Source organism: Danio aesculapii, chromosome 7 (assembly GCF_903798145.1).
Source record: "Danio aesculapii chromosome 7, fDanAes4.1, whole genome shotgun sequence".
In the NCBI taxonomy this organism is placed as follows: Eukaryota; Metazoa; Chordata; class Actinopteri; order Cypriniformes; family Danionidae; genus Danio; species Danio aesculapii.
Window position 1 is genome coordinate 59,179,084 of NC_079441.1, and position 23,510 is coordinate 59,202,593.

At 34.3% G+C, this 23,510-nt stretch overlaps 1 protein-coding gene across 1 annotated transcript in view; it reads left to right on the top strand.

Moving 5' to 3' along the window:
• The window catches only part of rbpjb (recombination signal binding protein for immunoglobulin kappa J region b), a 129,155-nt gene extending 105,845 nt beyond the window's left edge, over positions 1 to 23,310 (top strand). The window contains exons 4-11 of the mRNA XM_056462278.1: positions 1,091 to 1,256; positions 1,369 to 1,543; positions 4,897 to 5,034; positions 8,561 to 8,673; positions 9,785 to 9,925; positions 11,397 to 11,552; positions 12,012 to 12,115; positions 14,930 to 23,310. Coding sequence (XP_056318253.1) covers positions 1,091 to 1,256; positions 1,369 to 1,543; positions 4,897 to 5,034; positions 8,561 to 8,673; positions 9,785 to 9,925; positions 11,397 to 11,552; positions 12,012 to 12,115; positions 14,930 to 15,257 — 1,321 coding nt within the window. The 3' untranslated portion in view covers positions 15,258 to 23,310. The remainder of the gene's footprint in view (positions 1 to 1,090; positions 1,257 to 1,368; positions 1,544 to 4,896; positions 5,035 to 8,560; positions 8,674 to 9,784; positions 9,926 to 11,396; positions 11,553 to 12,011; positions 12,116 to 14,929) is intronic.
• The last annotated feature ends 200 nt before the right edge of the window (positions 23,311 to 23,510 follow it).

Genomic DNA, 23,510 nt, shown 5'->3' on the forward strand with positions numbered 1-23,510 from the left:
AAGAACGGTCCAAAAAAATATATAAATCCAGTGAGCGGCAGTTCTGTGAGTGCAAATGCCTTGTTGATGCCAAAGGTCAGAGGAGAATGGCTAGACTGTTTCCAGCTGATAGAAAGGTAACAGTAACTCAAATAACCACTCGTTAACTAAGAACAGGAAACTGAGGCTACAATTCACACAGGCTCACCAAAACTGGACAATAGAAGATTGGAGAAATGTTGCTTGGTCTGATGAGTCTCGATTTCTGCTGTGACATTCGGATGGTAGGGTCAGAATTTTGCATCAACAACATAAAAAAGCATGGATCCATCCTCCCTTATACGGTTCAGGCTGGTGGTGGTGGTGTAATGGTGTGGGGGATATTTTCTCGGCACACTTTGGGCCCAATAGTACCTATTGAGTTGTCATCGTGTCAACGCCACAGCCTACCTGAGTATTGTTGCTGACCATGTCCATCCCTTTATGACCACAGTGTACCCATCTTCTGATGACTACTTCCAGCAGGATAACGCGCCATGTCATAAAGCGTGAATCATCTCAGGCTGGTTTCTTGAACATGACATTGAGTTCATTGTACTCAAATGGCCTCCACTGTCACAAGTTCCAATCCAATAGAGCACCTTTGGGATGTGATGGAACATGAGATTCACATCATGGATGTAGAGCCGACAAATTTGCTGCATGTTATCATGTCAATATGGAGCAAAATCTCTGAGGAATATTTCCAGTACCTTGTTGAATCTCTGCCACGAAGGATTAAGACAGTTCTGAGGGTAAAAGTGGGTCCAACCCGGTACTAGTAAGGTGTACCTAATAAAGTATGTACATTTGTCTTTTTAATGAGCTCAGTCATTCACTTACCGTATAAATTTTTTTTTTGGATTGTATAATATATTGAATACATCAAAATGTTTTTCCACGGAAATGCTCTGGCAAACACCTGAGACATGGGATGGAAAGCAAGTTTTTTTTTCATTATCAAACGTTTTCTCTTTAGATGAGTTCTGTCAGTGTTTCCTGCTTCAACAGTTGTAGTGAGCAAAACAAACACTTCCCAGCATTTCACACTCGTTTTTCCACATTTGTCCAGGTTTTTCTGTCCTCCCCCGTGTGTTTATCTGATGGGCTGTGGATGGAAGAAGAAGCGGGAACAGATGGAGCGAGACGGTTGTTCAGAGCAGGAGTCTCAGCCCTGCGCATTCATCGGCATCGGGAACAGCGAGCAGGAGATGCAGCAGCTCAACCTAGAGGGAAAGGTAACACATGCTGACTAAATCAAACGCCACAAGTTACTCGGCCAAAACAGCACTATTAGCATACTGTTATGTTTTGTTTCTTCTCATGAATACGCAAATCTCGTCCCCGCAGAACTATTGCACAGCCAAAACCTTGTACATCTCAGACTCAGACAAACGCAAGCACTTCATGCTGTCGGTGAAGATGTTTTACGGGAACAGCGCAGACATCGGCGTCTTCCTCAGCAAGAGGATCAAGGTCATCTCCAAGCCTTCCAAAAAAAAACAGTCCCTCAAAAATGCCGACCGTGAGTGGATTCAACACACACACACACACACACACACACACACACACACACACACAATCCTCTAGGGGAAACACACAATTCTTTTGAGGTCATTTGGCTGGTGTAGAGTTTTAGTATTTAATTAAAACTATGTATTTAATATTTAATACACGCACACACAGCACATTTTATATAATTATTTTAAAATATATTAAAATATTGTGTTATTATTTCAATATTTGACATAAATAAATATATAGTGTTTTATATATTTGTATATTGTCAGTATATTTTATGAGTAATGTTTCTTTCAGAATCTGCTTAATTTTAAATAATTCATTTATATAAAAATAATTATTAAATATTTATCAATCAATCAAATCATGTTTTTTATTCATTCATTATATTTTTTGTAATTATGTAATTTCATTAATAATTCCAAATTAATAAATCATTCAGTAATTCAATAATTAATCATTTCATCTCAAATATTTAATAATATTATAAACAAATAATAATAAAGTTTTTTAATTGTTTTTATTTGTATTTATTAGGGGTGTAACAGATCACAGTTGATCTGTGATTCATACGGATCACAACCCACGCTTTGGAACACACGTGACCCGCGGATTAATACATTTTTTTACTCGTATATTAATCCTAAATTTGTAACTCACAGAGAGATCGCCTCTGGTGTCATTCAAATCACATGTATGAAAGCGTTTAGGCTTTCCTGTAAAATATAATGATGATGAAAGAAGTTGTGGTGAGTTATTGGGGATGTGGTGGGTTTCTTAGGTTATTAAAGGTGGTTTCTGTCACTACTTGATTATCCTGCATTAATGCATTCAGTGTAAGCTGCAATAGGGATGCACCGATCCCGATACTTAGATCGGATATCGGTTCGATACTGCATATCTTTGCTGGATCGGGTATCGGCCGCATGGTACCAATCCAAATCAGATCTTATGCGTACGCTATATTCGGTGTAATTTATAAGCCAAGGAAAGCCATAAAGGTAGCCTATTTTAAGGGCCTAGAATGTTGTCTTATAGCCTACTATGTCCCAAATGTTCAGAAGCCATTAGTTTAACGTGAAGCACAGTGAATATTCAAGTGTCTAAATTCATGTTTACTTCAGCGCTTCCCGTTGCAACACCTGCAAATTATTCTTCATTCATTCACAATTCAAAGTTTATTTTTCTGAGGGAAATACTTTCAGTGCTGCAAATAGATAGTTAATCCTGGCTCATTGTGGTCAAAATAGTTGGTTAAATTAATGAAAGTGAAACTGACGTGCACAATATGGATTGTCATTAACAGAAAATGATTTAGCCTAATATAGGCTACTCTGAAACGGTGAATATTTCACTGTAATTTTATTTATATCAACATTTTATTTAATAGACCAGTTTGTGTGTTGATTTGTGTCAATAGTGGTAGCCTATTACAGATTTCAAAGAAAAATCTTAATATTAAAAAAGTAAACATAAGCTGGACCACAACAGATCAATGTCATAACGAATGCTCAAATAACGTAGCCTACTGTAGTTTACAGCAAGCGTCATGTTTTACTTGGATTGTGTCGTCTGTCATGTATAGTAGGCCTATAGGTCTGTTAATTTTACTTAAGAAGATATATTGTTTGAGTTTATCAGTAGAACTACAGAACACTGTATTATGCCTAAAAACAACAACAACAACAAAAAAGTAAGAAGGAGATTCAGTATTTAGTCTTTTAAATTAGTGAAAAAGCTACAAACAGTCAAATGACAAAGAAGAACTGGGAGAACAGTTTATAGTTTAGATAAAACCACTGGTGTTTATGGTAAAGATTAAACTACCGTCATATGCATTTAAGAAAAATGTCTTTCAAAAATGAAAGTTGTAGGTAGATAATCAAAAATGATCTTGTAGCAATGAAACATGAAGTTTTATGAGGGAAGAACTGAATCATCTATTGAAGATGAGAATAAGAATAAATATGGGTTGTACAGATTATAATGTTAGATTTCTACATTTAGCGTTATCAGCCTCAGTAGTAGTAACAGTCAATGTCTCACAGTACTGAATATTTTACAGTTTATTTTTATTCAGCTGATTATTTTTTCATGTTATTTTTAATAATATTCCAGCTTCTAAGTTCTTTTTGTTGAAACCAAAAGTGTCTTGCAGTGCTGTTTTTGTAATGAATGGAAAGCAAATGACATTTGTCTCCTCCTCTTTTTGGCTGATCAGAAAAATGTTCTGCCGTGACTAAAAAAGCCATAACTTGATGCGAACCGTGAGATTTGTGATCTGTTACACCACTAAAATCTTTTATTATGTATTGTTATTTAAAAAGATTGAAGTAATTTATAAATTATTATGCTGTTCATTTGTATGTGTGTATATTGTCAGTATATTTTCGTATTATTTGTTTTTGCAGGATTTGTTAAATGGTGATAAGTAATATTTAATTATTTACCAAACAAATTGTTAAATCGTCCAATATATTTTTTCAGTTATTTGTCATGTAGAATCTGTGCAATTCAAACTATAATTTCAGATTAAAATAATTATTTTTTTATTTTATTTTTTTTTTAAAGTTGAATGCTTAAACTTTTGGTTTTTGGGTCTTAAAAAGTCTTAAAATGTCTTAAATCTCAAAAGCTAAAGTTTAGGCCTTGAAAAAGTCTTAAATTTACTGAAATATTGTATTGTTGGTCTTAATTTTAATTAAACAGGTCCTTATTTTACTTTGTTCATGTATAGCTACCCAATCTGGCCAACACCCATCCAATCACCAACAATTTCGATAAAACATTTAACTTTTTTTTAAGAATGTAATTTTTAACTCTATTTATCATAATGGTATAATTATTTTTCTTACAATAAATTTTTTTTAAATGTATTTACTGTATTTACTCCATGTATTTACTGAGGAAGCTGACCTGTTGTGCGTACATTTATTTTATTATAGTTTTTAAAACATTTGTTAATTTTTTTAGGTTATGTTGGAAAAATTGTATTTATATAACTAGAGCTTGCTTATTTTGACACAATATTTAAAATATTTTGCTCAAAATTAGCTATAATATTTATTTATTTAATTTTTAAATTATTATTATTGTATTATTAAATGTATTAAATTATATATATTTTTGATAGGACAAATAAAAATCCTTTCCAACTGGGCCAGTCGAAAAACTCCTTAGCGTTTAGCCCTGTATGAGTCTAAAATTTCATTCATAATGGTCTGAAAAAATGTCTTTAAAAGTCTTAAATTTAACTTGGTGAAACCTGCAGAAACCCTGTTTAAAGAGGAATTTTTTATTACTTCTGAAGTCTCAGTGGTTTATTCTGACAGATTTGTGTCTCTTCCCTGTGTGCAGTCTGTATAGCATCAGGAACGAAAGTGGCGTTGTTTAACCGGCTTCGCTCACAGACGGTCAGCACACGTTACCTGCATGTCGAGGGAGGAAACTTTCACGCCAGCTCGCAGCAGTGGGGAGCCTTTTTCATCCACCTCTGTAAGTCTGACACACATGCCCTAGTATAGAAACACTGTACTGTAAGAATACACTAATAAATTCCTTGGCACTTTTTTGTGACTGGATTATAACCTAATTAATGAATTCAATCCTATTTTTATTTATATAGCACATTTAAAACAAACAATGTTGACCAAAGTGATTCACAGAGTCAGGAAGAAATTAATAGAATAAAAAAACAATGTATTAAATATTAAACTCAATATTACAGAGGCATTATGGGATAACATTATGGGAATCAATCAATTAATTAATTAATCAATCAATCAATCAGTTAGTTATCAAAAGATGAATTCAGTGAAGTGCTGAAAGAAATGTGTTGTACTTTAAAAGATTCTCCTCAGAAAAAGTTCAAGAGAGGAGGTTGATGGGAGTCGTTTTGTTTTTACTTTTTTTTTGTATCTTAATAAAGAGACCAACAGTTATAGATGGTCAATAAAAATGAAGGCTTAGTTTAATTCATTCATTCATTCGGCTTAGTCCCTTTATTAATCAAGGGTTGGCACAGCAGAATGAACTCTCAATTTATGCAGCATTTGTCTTACACAGCGGATGCCCTTCCAGCTGCAACCCAAGACTGGGAAAGAAATATACACTCTTGCTTAAGATCATCCAATTATTTTAAGAATTATCTTGACCTTTTCCAGCTCTACATATGACAAATATTTGGCAGTTTTTTTTTAACTCGTCCAATAAATCTATCGGTCTGTTTTAATTAATCCATGCATTCTGGTAAGAAATAAAACCCATATTTAAATGTTGTTTTGTGTAACATCCGCCAGTCACTGTCCATAATCATGTTCTCTTTATTTGAGGTGCATGTTTTTGTGCATTAGCGCCATCAGCTGGAGAGGATGGTATTTTTCTCTTAAGCATGCGCAGTTAAAACTAGAGCCCTTCAGTTGAGCCTGAGCCCTTTGGGGCTCGACTTTTTTATGCCCCTAGGGCCGGGCTTCGGGCCAATTTTAACATCATAGCTAGCACGCATATCAGGCTTCTGGTCTGCATTAGAAAAAACTTCAAAAATTTAATGATATCTAATGCGTGCAGTCCGGAAGTGCCAGTGATGCCTTGGACATAGATTTCCTGCTATGTGCAATAGAGAACATAAAGAGAAAAATTGCCAATGAGGAACTTAAAACTGTGAAAAACACAGGAAAGGCAAACTTCTTGTCAACTTTTCAAATAGTGACAACTTTAAATGATGAGCCAACTGGTTATGCACAATGCACTACTTGTAAATGGAGTAAATTCACTTTAGACCACATACCGCCTGGATATTAATATCACTTAAAAAACTAAAACTTCCATTTAAAAAAACTTTCTCTAAATTATTCTGATTTAAAAAAACTAAGCAAAAAAACATTAACGTTCTGTTAAATACAAATCTGGTCTATTTTAACGGCTATAACAGTATAAGCTTTTTGGCGGATAAAAGACAGGCTTCGGGTCTGACTTGGGCCAAAAAGTTTGATAAGCTGTTGGACGAGGGCAGGGCCACAGCCTGTGTGTCTCAGGCCAGGGCTAGGCTAGGGCTTCGATTTAAGGCCTGTGCAGGGCTCTAGTTGAAACGAACAATTGATTTTGACAGTATGCCACATAGAAATGTGGTGAAAAGAGATAGAAAAAAGAAAAAAAAAGACAAAAAATGGTGGTAGACTTTTGCACCAAGGCTACATAGACCCATTGCCAATCTATTGAAAGGGGTGGTTCTTTTTTTCGGAAAAGTGGACATTTTTGCAGTGATTTGCTTCATTTTCTAGTAAATTATGTGGTTGTAAAATTGCATTTTTAGTGACATTTTAAGCACTAATATTTGCTGGTTTAGCTTGTCGGATGGTGATCATAACCACACTTTTTGATGCAACAAAAATATTTCCTACATTATTGTCGAAAAGTGCTTACCATACTATTTTACCACAAAGTGTTTATTTAGAAATGTGCTTTAAACTGTGAGTTATTACAGTTTTATTTATAATGTAATGAGATGAGATTTGAATTTTAAATACAAAAATATGAAAAAAGCTCATTTTTAAACTACAAATTTGTTAACATCCAACTTGTTTTAAATTAAAAACTGTAGTCTATAAGCTAATATCAAACTGGCCAGCTCATTTTCTCAGTCAGAATTTGTCCATTTTAATAATTAAAACTAAATATGTCTTAAAGCCTTCTTTTATCGGTTATTTTCACAATTTATGACTGCATACTTTTAAAAAATGGGACAAATGAGCAGTCAAATTCTGGACTTGTGGATGTATTTTTCCTGGTTTTATGATCACATCATCACATAAAAATGAAGTAACATTTCTTATTATTATCATGCATATATATACATATCTTCTCCAAACAGTTGCAGAGTAAAAAGTATTTGGCACATTGTAAATTACAATTCTTTTTTTTTTTTTTTGAAATCTGACCTACTGTACATCTAAAGCACCTAACCACAGTTGACTAGGTTTATGTGATGTTTTGGCGGAGGTATATCTTATACAACCCTGAGAGCAATGTTAACCACAGGTGTGCTCAAGGAAATCATGTTTACTTGCTACTATGTCTCAAAGATCTGAGTCATAAACTATAAATATATTATTTTTTTATTTATTTATTTATTTATTTATTTTTTTTTTTTTCTCATTTTGAATAGCATAACGCACAATTGACATACTGTATCTGAGATTTAGATCTGAGTTCTGATCAGACTGCAAAAGAAAGTGGTGGCAAACATCTAACAATTGGTACAAGGATGAGGACCACTGGACATGACCGAATTGAAGGACATTATTTGTACTTTACATGTATGGCTGGTATTATGATGTGCGTCAAAATAATAGATGATTTCGCTTAACTTTTTTCCTGCCGTTGATGAGTGAAATGCGAATAAGCTTCCCTGCCATTTACGAGTTTATGACAATCGATGTGTTATAGGTTTATTACGGTAGGGGAATCTCTAATGCATGTCCTGAGTGATGTACATGGTGTCAGGTGCTCTGGGAGTGAAATCCGAGAAAGAGAAAGTAAGATTGTGGGTTAAAATAAGAGTTATACGATCTTCCTTACCGCTTTAGATCTTGACCCAAATAAATAAGTTTTATTTTTATTTGTGTCATCAAGATTGCACGTCTAACATAGAAGGCTACCTAATATGGTAAATAAGATACCATATATAAATATGTGTGTGTGTGTGTCTGTGTGTGTGTGTGTGTGTGTATGTATATATATATATGTATATATATATATATATATATATATATATATATATATATATATATATATATATATATATATATATATATATAATTTTTTAAATATTTATATATATTTTTAATCTCAATTTTTTTCTGCAAATTTCAGGGAATTATCACAACAAAATTTGTCATTTTTGTGGCAAAAATCACAAAAACAAATTGTGAAAAACTAGGGGCTCTGAATAATAGTTTTGACAATCATTATGTAGGGTCTGATCACACAGGATATGCTTAGACTTTTTTTATGTGTGTTGTAGTGGATGATGAAGAGTCCGAAGGAGAGGAGTTCACTGTTCGAGACGGATACATTCACTACGGACAAACTGTCAAACTGGTGTGCTCCGTGACTGGCATGGCTCTTCCTAGACTGGTAAGGCGCGTCAATGTGTGTGTCTTCGCTTAACTGATGATTTTTCCACCCAAACTACTATTATTGTTCTCTCTGTTATCTTCTTATTTGTTAATATAAATGACAGTTTGTATACAGTTTAAGAAAAAATGATTAGCCATCCTGTGAAATTTTTATTTTATTTATTATTATTTCCATGCTAAACAGAGCAAGGATTTTTTTTCCCACAGTATTAACTTTTTTTTTTTTTTTAGCCAAACTTTAAAAAAGTAACAATGTAAAAATGACTACGGTCAAAATTATTAGCAACCTTAAGATTTGTTTTCTTTGATTAGCTACAGAACAAACCACTGTTGTCCAATCACTTGCTTAATTAACTAAACTTAAATACTAGTATCATGCAAAATAACCAGTAAAATATTAATTTAATTATGTAACTAATTTCGCAATGTAATCATAGCAAAGACAAGATTTATTTGAAGTTATTCAAAATTAGTTATTAAAACTGTTATGTTTAAAAGTAATAATTAAACAGCACTTGGGAAAAACACTGAAAATTTTGAAGAATTTCACATTTTTAAATTTAATTTGTCTTCAACTGTACGTAATTGATGATGATGATGATAATGATAATGATGAAGCCTTTATTTGTCTCACACACCTTTACATGTAGCGAAATTACAAACCACAGGAGAGGGCAAATTCTTCACCAGGATAGCGTTCCTTCTCATACATGAGCCTCCACATCAAAGTTCCTGAAAGCAAAAAAGGTCAAGGGGCTCCAGGATTGGCCAGCCCAGTCACAAAACATGAACGTTACTAAGCATGTCTGGAAAAAGATGATATTGGACCCCACCACCCCACCCCCCAAACAACCCCCCCCCCTCATATTGGACCCCGCAAAACAAGGGAAGAGGGGGAAGAGGGAGACAAAAAAAGTCCCCTCTCAGATTGTCGTTAGAATAGAAATTTTAAAAATAGTAATTAACTATCAGGTCATTTAATTGTGGAAGTCTTGAGTAATTATATCAGCTTGTACATTGTCATCCTAATTGTTGTTATAATGCAACTACAGACTCTAATCAACTCCACTTCATTTCCTCTTTACACAAACACACACTCACGCTCACAGATCATCCGTAAGGTGGATAAGCAGACGGCCTTGCTGGATGCAGATGACCCTGTCTCACAGCTGCATAAGTGTGCCTTTTACCTGAAGGATACTGAAAGGATGTACCTGTGCCTTTCTCAAGAGAGGATCATCCAATTTCAAGTGAGTCGCTTATTGGAAATTCAAAGTAAATAATTTCTTACTGGCGGTTTACTGTGATAAATGTGTTTTCAGGGTGTCCGTGGGGTCTTAAAAAGTCTTACATTTTAAAAACAAAATTTTAGGCCTTAAAAAGTCTTAAATTCACTGTAATATTGTCTTGTAGGTCTTAAGTCATCATTAGGTCTTAAAAATCCTTAGCATTTAGCCATAAGTAAGACTGAAATTCAATTCTTAATGGTCTTAAAAAGTCTTAAATTTGGCTTGGTGTAACCTGCAGAAAGCCTGGTTTTCTTTGGTAATGTTCATAGATTTGAATGATGTGCAAACTATGTAATTGACCCTCTTTAATTTATTTTCATCTAATTTTTCTATTCATTTCTATTAAACAACACTAATGAATACTATAAAATAAAGAGCTTTAGCAATAAAGATTTTTGTCATAAAATTACAGCCCCTACCCTATATCAGTTCTGTTTTGTTGATAAAATTGGTAACAATTTGTAGTATTCTGACTGATTGAAGTCATTTATTAAATGAAAGAATTTGACTTCATTGATAAGACAGATACACTACCTGACAGAAGTCTTGTTGTTGATATCAGTTGTAAGAGCAACAAATAATAACTTGACTTCTAGTTGATCATTTGTGACAGAAGGCAGATTTTTCAGATGAATCATCTGTTGAACTGCATCCCAATCATCACAAATACTGCAGAAGACCTACTGGAACCCGCATGGACACAAGATTCTCACAGAAATCAGTCAAGTTTGGTGAAGGAAAAATCATGGTTTGGGGTTACATTCAGTATGGGGGCATGCGAGAGATCTGCAGAGTGGATGGCAACATCAACAGCCATTTGTGCTGCCCATTACATTACAAACCACTGGAGAGGGTGAATTTTTCAGCAGGATAGCACTCCTTCTCATACTTCAGCCTCCACATCAAAGTTCCTGAAAGCAAAGAAGGTCAAGGTGCTCCAGGATCGGCCAGCCCAGTCACCAGACATGAACACTATTGAGTGTGTCTTTGGTAAGATGGAGGAGTCATCGAAGATGAACACAAAGAATCTTGATGAACTCTGGGAGTCCTGCAAGAACGCTTTCTTTGCCATTCCAGTTGAAATGCACCATGGAAAAATGCACCATGGAAGTTTATTCCAGGGGACAAATGTTGCACCTTTATAGAAAAGTTTGTTCTTTTATTATGGACAGGGAAATGTGAAACAGAATCAATTAAAATATAATTTCAGTCATTTGTACTGAATTTATTTATTTGTTTAAGTATGTGTGTAGTTAAGTCATTCTGTCATTATCGCAAAAGACACCCCCTCAGACTGATTAAACAAAACTCCTGAACTCCTGGGTTTATTTTGCAATAATGAGCAGTCGATTGTATGTTATGCCTAGTATTTGTCTTTGTAAACTGCTGTTTTTGACTTGACTGTGTCTCTGTGTGTTTTGTTTGTGTGAAGGCTACTCCATGCCCAAAGGAACCAAATAAAGAGATGATAAATGATGGTGCCTCCTGGACAATCATCAGCACTGATAAAGCAGAATACACCTTCTATGAGGGCATGGGCCCTGTACACACCCCCGTCACACCTGTGCCTGTGGTCGAGAGCTTACAGGTAACACACACACACACTGAATTTTGCAGGTTTTTTTTGTCAAAAAATGTTAATTCTGGAACATCATTCTGGTTCAAACATTAAGGGATAGTTCACCCATACAAGTTATGCCATCATTTACTCACCCTTGACTTGATCCAAACCATATATTGTTCTCTTGAACACAAAAGAAGATATTCTGAAGAATGTTGGAAACCTGTAACCATTTATTTCCATAGTAGGAAAAACAAATACTATGGAAGACAACGGGTTACCAGTTTTCAGTCCTAATTCCTACCTCTACCTATGAATTATTTCTAAAATTGAGCTGTAAACTCACATCTGATTGGTTGATTGGAATGTTGTTCCAGAATCAAGAAGGATGTTGATCCGGGAACATTTTGTACTTGAAGACACTTTTTTTTTCCCTTTGCATGTCTCTGCCTGTTGTGTGTACATTGTGTGTGTTTGTTTGAGCAGTTGAATGGTGGTGGAGATGTAGCCATGCTGGAGCTCACAGGACAGAACTTCTCTCCAACTCTGCGGGTGTGGTTTGGTGATGTAGAGGCGGAGACCATGTACAGGTATGGTACATTTCCACCTACTGGACATTTAAAGTACTGCACTATATATTCAGTTTAGTTTTACTTTCGGTTTCTCTCAGTGTGTTATCCAGAGTAGGCACATGCAGATTATTTCTGGGCTGATTTAAACGTTGACAGATATGTCCATAAATGCTCTACTTTTACTAAAGCTCTATTTTTGTAAATATTCTAGAGTCATTGGATTATTATCAGTTTTATATCACCTGTATTTTGTTAAAATGTATGGAAGAAAAAATAAATTTTGACATGCTTTCTAGGAATACTCTTGAAAGATACAGTATGCTTTAATTATTTGAGTGAGTTATTATTATTATTTAAATGAGTAGTTTACATTTATACTACATGCAATTAGAGGGTGTCCGCTGGGTCTTAAAAAATATTAAAATGTCTTGAATTTTAAGAACAAAATTTCATCTTAAATTCGCTGAAATGTTGTGTTGTAGGTCTTAAATCATTTTAAACAGGTCTTAATTTTCCTCTGTCCAAGTAAAGCTACCCAATCGGGACTACATCCATCCAATGACCAACAGTCCATCTCAATACATTTTTTAAAGAGTTCACGACAGATGTTAGATATTAAATTCTCCAAATTAAATTCACTAATCAGGGAAAGAAAACTAAAAACAATTACACAATTCTTCATGATAATAACAGCAATATTTCCCTTTGTATGATTTTCCATCTATACAAAAACTCTTTACAGAAGTAAGAGGAAGCAGACACAATATTTATGAATGAAACTTGAATGAAGGTTTTATAACAGCAATAGTTTGAATAGGAGTTATACTCAATCCATTTGGACCAAAAGCCAACAAATATAAATTTTTGATCATTTATGTAATTGTCTCAATAATAACTATACTTTTAACAATGTTAAACTTGTCATTTAAAAAACAGAAGAAACATTATATTGGAAAAAAACAAAATTGTATACAACTAAAATGTTCTTGTTTTGACAAATTAAAATATGTTGCTGACAAATAACTATGTTTGATTTGTTTTGTTCAGAAAAAAAAAATCCATTGGCCCAACTGAGACATTAAATAAACTTAAAATATGAATTAAACACGAAAATATATGTATATTTCTAAAACTTCATTCATAATGGTCTTAAAAGAATCTTAGAAAGGTCTTCAGTTTTACTTAACAAAACCTGCATAAACCCTGAATTAGCTGATCTAGTGACAGACGTTTATGCTCAATTAAAATGCTGCATATTCAAATATCACTTCTAATGGATTATTTGTGTTTTATGTCACACTTTCACATTATAAATGATAAACTTAATATTTACCAGATAAAAAATCTCCAGCACATCTCAGTTCTTACTTATGAAATACTTCATAAGTTTACATACATATAATGCACTCAATATTGTATTGCTGTGATTAGCTAAGATGTTATTTTAATCTGTAATATTAAATAGAATAGGTTAATATAATGTGGAACAGTTAAAATACAGTCACTACTACAAAAAACATAATAAAACTAATATGTAAAAAGTAGTTATGTATGCAAATGAAAGAACACTTACAATGTGCTGCATATTAAAACTGTATTTTATATTGTTCCTGTAAATGCCAAACCTCCTAAAGGACAGTAACCCTTCTGCCATCATTTACTGACCCAAACTAGTTTTATTCTATATTTTGTTCAACAAGAAAGAGATATTTTGAAGAATGTTGTAAACCAGTAAACATTGTCTTTCATGGTATTAGTTTTTTCTACTATGGATGTGAGTGGTTACAAAAAAAACACTCTAATTAGTTTGGATAATGACAGAAATAAAATTTTTGGATGAGCTACCATTTTAATCTTTGTTTTATTTATTTATATATATATATATATATATATATATATATATATATATATATATATATATATATATATATATGATTTCAAAACCTTAAAGGGCACCTATGTTGAAAATCAACTTTTGTAAGCTGTTTGGACTGTGTAGGTATTGTGTGTCCACTGTCATATTAGACTGATATAAACACAATAAGTGTCTTTTTTTTATTTCCTGATGTTAAAATAGGATCCAAATCCCAGTGATTTTGAGGGCCGTTTCCCAGGCCACTGAATTGATTGACAGGCGCCATGTTTCAATAATAACATGTATACACAGATCCACACAACATTTTTTTGCAATTTAATTTATTAAACGGCAGTTGAGTGTGAATCATCATTTCAGAAAGGCTTGAATAAACTCCACCACAAATACATCAAATAAACTTACTTGGTATTCTTGACTAGTGAGCTGTATTTTAGCTTCATTCGTGTCTGTCTCTATCACTAAGCCCTGTTTACCTGATGTAACGCATTATGAGAAGCAGACCACATGTGGGAACGGTGGGTGGGGAGAAGCAGCTCATTTGCATTTAAAGCCACAGACTACAAAAACAGCTACACTGTACTCAGACACCAGAATGGTCAGACTCTCAAGGCTATGATAAATATTCTGATGGGTATTTTGAGCTAAAACTTTACAGACACATTCTGGAGACACCAAAGGCTTATCTTACATCTTGTAAAAGGGGTAAAATAGGTGCCCTTTAGGTGCAACAGTAATTGACAGTAATATCTGACAGCCTGTGATAAAGCTCCTACTGCCTAGTATATTAAAGGTGAACAAGATCTCACAGGTTTTGTTTAATCCGTATGAAAGCCTTATGTGGTCGTTAAAGTAAAATGTGCACTTTTATTACCGCAGTCAGTTCAACATATTGCAGACAGTGAGTGACTTATATTAATAATTATTAATTATTAATAATCATTATGTTTCTCCTGAAGGTGTGGGGAGAGCATGCTGTGCGTCGTTCCAGACATCTCCGCATTTCGGGAGGGCTGGCGGTGGGTTCGACAGCCGGTGCAGGTTCCTGTGACGCTGGTCCGAAACGATGGTATTATCTATTCCACGACACTTACGTTCACATACACCCCCGAACCCGGCCCACGACCACACTGCAGCGCTGCCGGCGCCATCCTACGAACGGGCAGCGCCAGCTTACTGTCAATGAGCGGGAACAGCACAGGAGGGAATGGAGAAACGGCACCGTATGGCAACAATAATGCCGTCACGGCATCATCCTCTAATGCAGCCGCCGCTGTGGTGTTATAACACACAAACTCACCGTACGGGAACCTAAGACTACAAACTGTTTGTAAAAGTGCTGCATATTGAATTTCAAAGGTAAATCCCTTTACAGCGGAGACGGAAATCAAGGGATCGATCAGTGAAAAAGGCTAATTCTGTGAAGAGGACTAAATATTTGAGATGGATCTTCAGCGCCCTCTTGTGGTTTGGTGCTAGCAATAACCAGTTTGGTGCTAGCATTAGACATTGCCTGAGAGAAACACCAGCACCTGGAAACAGGTGTCGAAGACCAGGAGACCAGATTCATCAGCCGTGTGCAAAATGCATCGACTGAAATTGGTTTTCATAAAAGCCAGAGAGGTCAAAACTCTCGGATAAGGGTCAAGTTGAAATTGTGAGATGACCGTTTTTATGGACCAAGGATATTGTATAAGCTTTAGTAAAGGTACATTGTTTCCCACCCCCCTCCATACCTTTTTATATCAAATGTTATAATAGTACGCTTTTGTTACCAAATAGGTTGTGTCCCGCCTCTGAGCTTGGTTTTGTTGGTTTTCTGTATATAGATACTTTCATATACACCCGTTCGCTTGGACACCTTCGGTTTTGATACTTTGTATTTTGTAATACCTTTTCGTTTTCCATTCATTTGGGAGAAACTCAGAGGGCCTGTTTTTTATCATTGGTTTTTATGAACTCTTTTAAAAGAAAAAAAGCTTTAAGCAATGCCTCTGCCTTGCCTGCATTATGATATGCGCTACGCTTCCTTTAAGCATTTCATCACTGACATGTCTAGATCTCACAAATGGAACGACGCCATCTTTCTGTGTCTTATTCGGGAATCCAGAAAACACACAATATACTGCATATAGAGGCTTTGGATGCAACGCGTCTCTTCAATACGGTAGCCGTAGAGTAGTTTTGTTCTAGAGCACATGTAGGATATCTCACATATCGATATCAGAAAGTTCACTGTAGTTTGTGACGTTCAAGTTCTGACCGACTCCTAAAGTTTCAGTGGCGTTTTATAACATTGAACATCCAGTGTTTTGTCTTCCTAAACTTCCATTCGCATTTTTTAAATTCGGTCCTAAATAAGGGACGATTTGGAGACGTGTCTACCATTAGATGTGGCCTTACTGGAACAAAGGTTCCCTGTTTAGTTCACCGCCTTCAAAAGGAGGTTTACAAACGCGACCGAGGAACCAAGCCTTGCATTTTAAACATTTTACATGCGATTTTTTTTATTTTTTATTTTAATTTTTGTTATATTTAAACTCCCTAAATTTTCATTTGTTGTTCGGATTTAGAAGATTTAAATGTGTAATAGATACAAACATACCCAAAGATATTATATTGCGTTATTGTCTCTTTTTATTTTGATTAAAATATGTCTGGATTTGTGGCCTATCGCACACCAAAAGTAGGAAGCTTTACTCCGTTGGTCATTGATGTGTTTATCGTGGCCTTGGTGTCTCAACTAGTAGACTAGTATTAATGACGAGAAAAAAGAAAACTAGCTCTAATCAACTCATCAACCAGCACTAATGGTGTTTTGTGACTTTCTTTTTTTATGTACAGTAATTTAACTTTTGAAATTTATGCGTCCATTTGTAGAAAAAAAAACTAAAGATAAAAAAAAAAACAAGAAAACATTCAAGCAATTCATTATTTTTCCTTGTGTGTCTATGGCTCTTAACCCAGTTTTGTCCTTGGTGTTTCTCGTCCTAACGCTTGGGTGTTTAGTGTCCGAGTTTTTCCTTGTATGTTAATGTCTGGCTAGTAAATGGACATTATGGGACTAAAAACATGGAAGTTAATGGCCTTTTAAATATGTATGTATGTGTGTGTGTCTCAAAGCATACAGCAATACTGTATAGGTCACTTTGTGTGTCTTCGTCTGTGGAAATAGCCACTGATTTTTTCACCAGCCTGATCCACATAGTGAATGTGGTCATGAAGAACAGTTGGCTCAACTAGAGTCATATCCACTTTCTTTTTACTCTTCTCCTTCATACTAATTTAATCAGACACCTTTTATTGGTAGATCTGTAGATTTATGTGGATCCTGCACCGTCTTCCTTGTAGTGTAGTATACAAGTAGGCAACCCATCAAATAAGGCAATACTCCAGCATTGTAGGCCTATAATGTAGTCGATTTTGGGAAAAACTGTAACTTGAATGTTTCTGCAAAAAGAAAGACAAACAAACAAACAAAAAAAAAAACCTTCACTTGTTGCCTCCACTAGATTTTTCTTTCCATCCTTATAACATATGTTTATTCTGTCCTCTTTGCAAAAATCTTCCATGAGGTAGTATAAGCTCTTGCACTCAGTTTCCCAGAATTCTTGCATTAAAGTCTTCTACCATTTTATCTTCAATTCAGAATCATACAAGCTTAAACCTCCATTGGGGGAAGATGGCACTAGACAAAAGCATATTTTTTATTTCTCATCAGTTTTAAACTTTTACTCTGCCCACATAAAAGGAACATTTCTCTCTTTTAATAGAAATACCTACAATATTTAAATCCATTTAGGGGTCTGGTGGGAGCACTTTTAGCTTAGCTTAGCATAAATCATTAAATCGGATTAAACCATTAGCATCTTACTTAGAAATTTCCAAAAAAGATGTTAATTTTTTCTTGCGAACTTGTGTAGACTTCTTAAAGATGACTGTTTGACTGCAGACCAACCAACATTTTCTCAAAGAATTCTGCTTGAAAGAGTCCTCTGGTTTGGGGCGAAACTTAAGATTCTTCTCACAGGTGTAAAATGTTACACAGCAACTTTTTGACATTAAATCAAGCAAAAATAATAGTTTTTTTTCCAAAAAGGAACATTTCTCTCTTTTAGTAGAAATACAGTATCATTTTACCATATTTGAATCCATTCAGCCAATCTCCGGGTCTGGCGGGAGCACTTTTAGCTTAGCTTAGCATAAATCATTGAATTGGATTAAACCATTAGCATCTTACTCAAAAAATATTTTTAAATTTAGTTTTTCCATTTAAAGCTTGAATCTTCAGTAGCTGACTCATCGTGCGCTAAGACCAAAGGAAAATGGAAAGTAGCTATTTTCCTTGATTCCTAGCCATGATTATTACATCCGTCCTTCAGATTAGATGTTAAACTGAGGTCCTGACTGTGGTCATTAAAAATCCCATGGCACTTCTCGTAAAGAGTAGGGGTTTAACCTCTGTGTCCTGGCCAAATTCCCTCCATCTACCCTTACCCATCATGGCCTCCCAATCATTCCCATCCACCGAATTGGCTCTATCCCTGTCTGTCCACTCCCCCTATAGCTGGTGTGTGGTGAACGCACTGATGCCGTTGTCTTGTGGCTGCCGTCGCATCTTCCAAGATGATGCTGCACACTGGTGGTGGTGTGGAGAGACCCCCCTCATGATTGTGAAGCGATTTGATTGTATGGCCATAAACGATAAATGCTCTATATAAATATAAATATACACATTACATTATTACATTACCAGAATGAGAGTATATGTATATTTCCCAACAAACATTAACCTTCCACAAAGTAGTCTCCTGGTTTGGGATTAAACTTAAGATTCTTCTCACAGGTGAAAAGGTTACACAGCAACGTTTTGATATTAAATCAAGCAAAAATAAATAGTTTTTTTTTTTTAAAAAAAAGAGTAAAGCTAAAGAGATTAACAAGGTCTCCGTACATTCATTCTAATGCGTTGTTTCTCCCCCATGGCGAAAACGGTTGTAACAATTTTATTGTGTCCAGTACATGATGTAACTACAGAAGAGTCAAGCTTTAAACAGGAAACTGAGCAAAATGTATTTTACATTTTTGAGTGAGATGCTAATAGTTTAATCCGATTCAATGATTTATGCCAAGCTAAGCTAAAATTGCTCCAGTCAAACTCAAAGATCGGCTTAAAGTGGCACATCACCATTAACTCATCCTTAACTACTCATGGACTCCTGTGTTTAAACAGTTCATATTGATGTCGACAGAGCACTTTTCTATTGTTATTCAGTGTAAACACACTAGTTGGACGTCTATAACGAGTTCATGAGTGGTTAAGAATGGGTTATTGATGATGTGCCCCTCCAAGTAAAGTCATGATACAATTATATATTAACAGCTCATGAGTTCATGATGGTCAAATTAAGCATAAACGAATGTGGTAATTAATACATAATTAACAAACAACCGTGTACTAACAAGTTATTAAGGTAGCTGTTATTCAAACATGAACTCATGTGGCTCATGTTGTAGTTAAAGTTAGCTCATGATCCGATTCAATGATTTATGCTAAGCTAAGCTAAAAGTGCTCCTGTAAGACTCTTGAGATTAGCTCAATGTATTCAAATAAGGTAAAACTTAACTGTTAAACTCTAAGGGACCTGTAAAACAAGCCTGTCTCCCCTAAAAAAGTGGAGTGTTTCTTTAGGAAGTCAATTTTTTTATTTTTATTTTAAGGGATTGTGAACGCCAGCATTCAAATGACATTGAGTCATATCTTTCCATCTTTTTTTATTATTATCATCATGCTTCCCTTCATATCCCTAAAAAAGAGAAAAAAATAAATACAATAATAAGTGCTTTAAGCCAGTCGGCCTTGAAATGAAACGGCATCATTGTAACAGTTCCTAGACAAACAAAATAATCCAGACCGTAAATTCAGTTTGACATTAGCGATGTTGTTGTTAGCATAGCTTAAATATATATCATCATTAACAGTGAGAACATTTCTGAACTGCTCCGTCACTCTGATTGCTGCCTCTGTTGAATGTTTTGTTTACATTTTTTTTTTGTTTCACAGCTCTACCCTTCATTTACTGGTGTTATTGTGGTAAAGTGCATTATGTTGCTCTCTGAACAAACCGATTGACAATCTTGCTGTTTTTTACTGTTTACATTGTTTTGAAGGTGTTGAGCTTTAGAATGAAGGATTCGTTCAGACCCATATCAAAAATCAGAGGACACATTCTAACATAAATTGGCATGTTTATCATTTTCCGGTCAGCTGACCAGCTCAACTTGAAACATTTTTCATTTAATGCCCGAGGCATGTATGTAGAGAGCCTTAAATATTCACTTAATGAGTAAATCTAGTCAGTTTTCTCTTTATAGTCATTCATCTGGTGTCATTTATGTCTAGTTTTATATTTCACTCCTGTAACTTTGCTCTTCCAAAAATATCTTTGTTTTATTTTGTGCTTAATGATCTCAATGTATAGATGAAATGCCAAATGTCTTACACTTACATTCTCATGCACTGCTTATCAAACATGGCTCAAGAGGCAGCTTTTCAAAGATATCTCGATAGTTAGAGGAGAAAAAAATATTGTACTGTAGACAAAGTGGTAATCTTTAGTTATTCTAGGTCTTGCTTTCTTTGATTGGTCACAAATGTTGTCTTGCATTGCCTTTTGGATTATCAAAAGGATTAAAGGGATAGTTCACCCTAAAATGAAAATGAGCTCATCATTTATGTTCCTTTGGCGTAGTCCTTTATTTATCAGGGGTCGCCCCAGCATAATGAACCACCAACTATTCAGCATATGTTTTACATGGCTGATGCCCTTTCAGCCACAACCCATTACTGGGAAATATTTTCACTCATGAGGCTCTTAATCTTTACAAGTGTCTGTTGAACACAAAAGAAGATATTTTGAAGCATGTTCATTGCTGGCACCGATTGACATGCTAAGTAGAAAAAAATACAATGGAAGTCATTGAGTGCTACCACACTGCAAAAAAAAAAAAAAAAGTGTTTTTGTCTTGTTTCTAGTCCGAATATATATATTTAAAAATAAATGTAAAATCTATTTTCTAGAAAAGCAAAAAGATCGTTTTGATTTCAGAAATAAGTCGTCAACATTAAGCTAGGTTTTTTGGTAACATATTACAATGCCAGTACATGAATAACGATGTATTAATATGTAAATTAAACATTTCTTAATTATGAATTAATGATGAGTAGGGCCAGACAGAATCTGTGGACGTTTTTTTAATATTTCAGTGCAGAATTTTGTAAAAAAAATCTATGGATTTATGTGGAATTATTTTAGGAGTATCATAACTAAAAACTTAATGAAATAAAAAATAATACCCTTTCAACATGTTTTTAATGTTCACAATGCAAATACATTAGATCCAGTTATTTGGTAAACAAAGCAAGTCTCTCATTAGTTATATCTACTAAATGACCACTAAAATATTACTTTACAAACTAATTAAATAAATCATATGGATATTTTCATATTAGTCAATAATGTTACTAAAATTAATGTGAAAACTGAATAAATATAAATTTATAATACACACTTTTAACCAAGTAAGTAAATAGACTCAATAATAGGCTAAAAATCTGTGGAAATCTGTGGATTTCGTATGGGCTTAATGATGAGTTAATGCATGTGCCAATCATAAACTAACTTTAACTACAACGTGTTCACAAGCGGTCATATGTGAATAACGGTTTCCTTAATTGCTTGTTAGTACGTGTTTTAAATTAATGTATAATTAGCATTTAAGTTTTGGCTCAATATAACCAGCATGAACTTATGATATGTTAATATATAATTATATCATGACTTTACTTGGAGGGGCACATCACCATTAACTCATCCTTAACAACTCATGATCTCCTGTGTTTAAACTGTTCATGTTGACAGAACACTTTTCAATAACACTTTAGTTTAGATTGCAATTCATGGTATTATCAAACACTACTAGCTTAATAAACTACTAAATAAATGTTTATTCATAGTTAGTGAGGTAGAAGTTTGGGTGTAGGTTTTGGGTAGGATTAGGGATGTAGAATTAGATAATACTTTGTAACTGAACAGTTAATATCTTAATAATAGGCAGGTAATAAGCCAGTAGTCAATAGCATGAATTGTGACCTAAACTAAAGTGTTACCCACTTTTCTATTGTTATTCAGTGTAAGCACTAGTTGGACGTCTATTATTAGTTCATGAGTAGTTAAAAATGGGTTAATGATAATATCCCCCTCTAAGTAAAGTCATGATATAATTATATATTAACAGCTCATGAGTTCATGATGGTTAAATTAAGCATAAACTAATGTGGTTATTAATACATTAATTAACAAAGAATCATGTACTAACAAGTAATTAAGGTAGCCATTATTCAAACATGAACTCATAATCATGATTAGCGCATACATTAACTCATCATTAATTCATAATAAAGTAGTGTTTAGTTCACATATTAACAGAATATTATTTATGTACTGTTATTGTAAAGTGTTACCATTTTTTCTTTGAAACAAGCTAAATATTCTGCTAATATTATAAATAAAAATTCTTATTTCAAACCGAAATACTGTATCGGCAGATTATTTTGATTGTTTTAAGGAAAAACACATTGATTTTTTTGGGCTTATTTCTAGAAAAGGTCATGTTTGTTTTTACCTGTCAAGAAAATGTTTCTCAATTTATGTAGAATTTCTAGATATTTGGGATGAATACAAGACAAAAACTCCAGCATTCTTCAAAATGTGTTTGTGTTCAACTGAAGAAAGAAACTAGTGAGTAAATAAAGAGAGAATTTTCATATTTGGGTGAACTATCTCTTTAAATAGGGCACAGCTGTTTTCAGTTTTTCTGTCAGGAGAGTTTTGTGTGTGTTGTTATGCCTCTGCGGACAGATTTAGTTCAGTAATCCACCCTTTCCGCTGGTTTTGCACTTAGAGAAAACCACATTTGTCTAGATTAGCTGCGGCCTAATTTGATGCTCTGTTCTAGACTTTATGTGTTGAGCTCGTCCTCCATCCTTCTTAAACGTTCGCTTCCTGTTTGTTTGTTCTCGTGTTTCGATCTTTCCTTTCTCCTTCTTGGTCTGTTAGTTCTAATATTCAGAGGTATCAGTAAGGTAGCAATCTCAGGCCTTAATGGGCCACTGATGTTAGGATCGTGTGCCCAAATGTGAAACAAGGGGCAGTAAAAATTACAAAAAAACTAAGAAAAAAACATTAGTTCTGTTTCAGTTGTCTGTTTGTCTGATTTTTGTACATATTGCACCTGCTCAGTTCCATGTCATTGAATAATAAAACTGCAATATTGGCATACAAAACTGAGATTTATTTTCTGTGTTTACTTTCAACATGATCTCATGACAATTTGTAACGTTTGGATTTAGTGGCTTATTTGTAAGAATTCATACGATCTCATTCATTCAATTTAGTACGATTTGCTTATCCCCAATGATGGTTGGGTGCCACACCTTTTAAAATAAAACATTTTCATACAACTGAACTCTAGCCACTA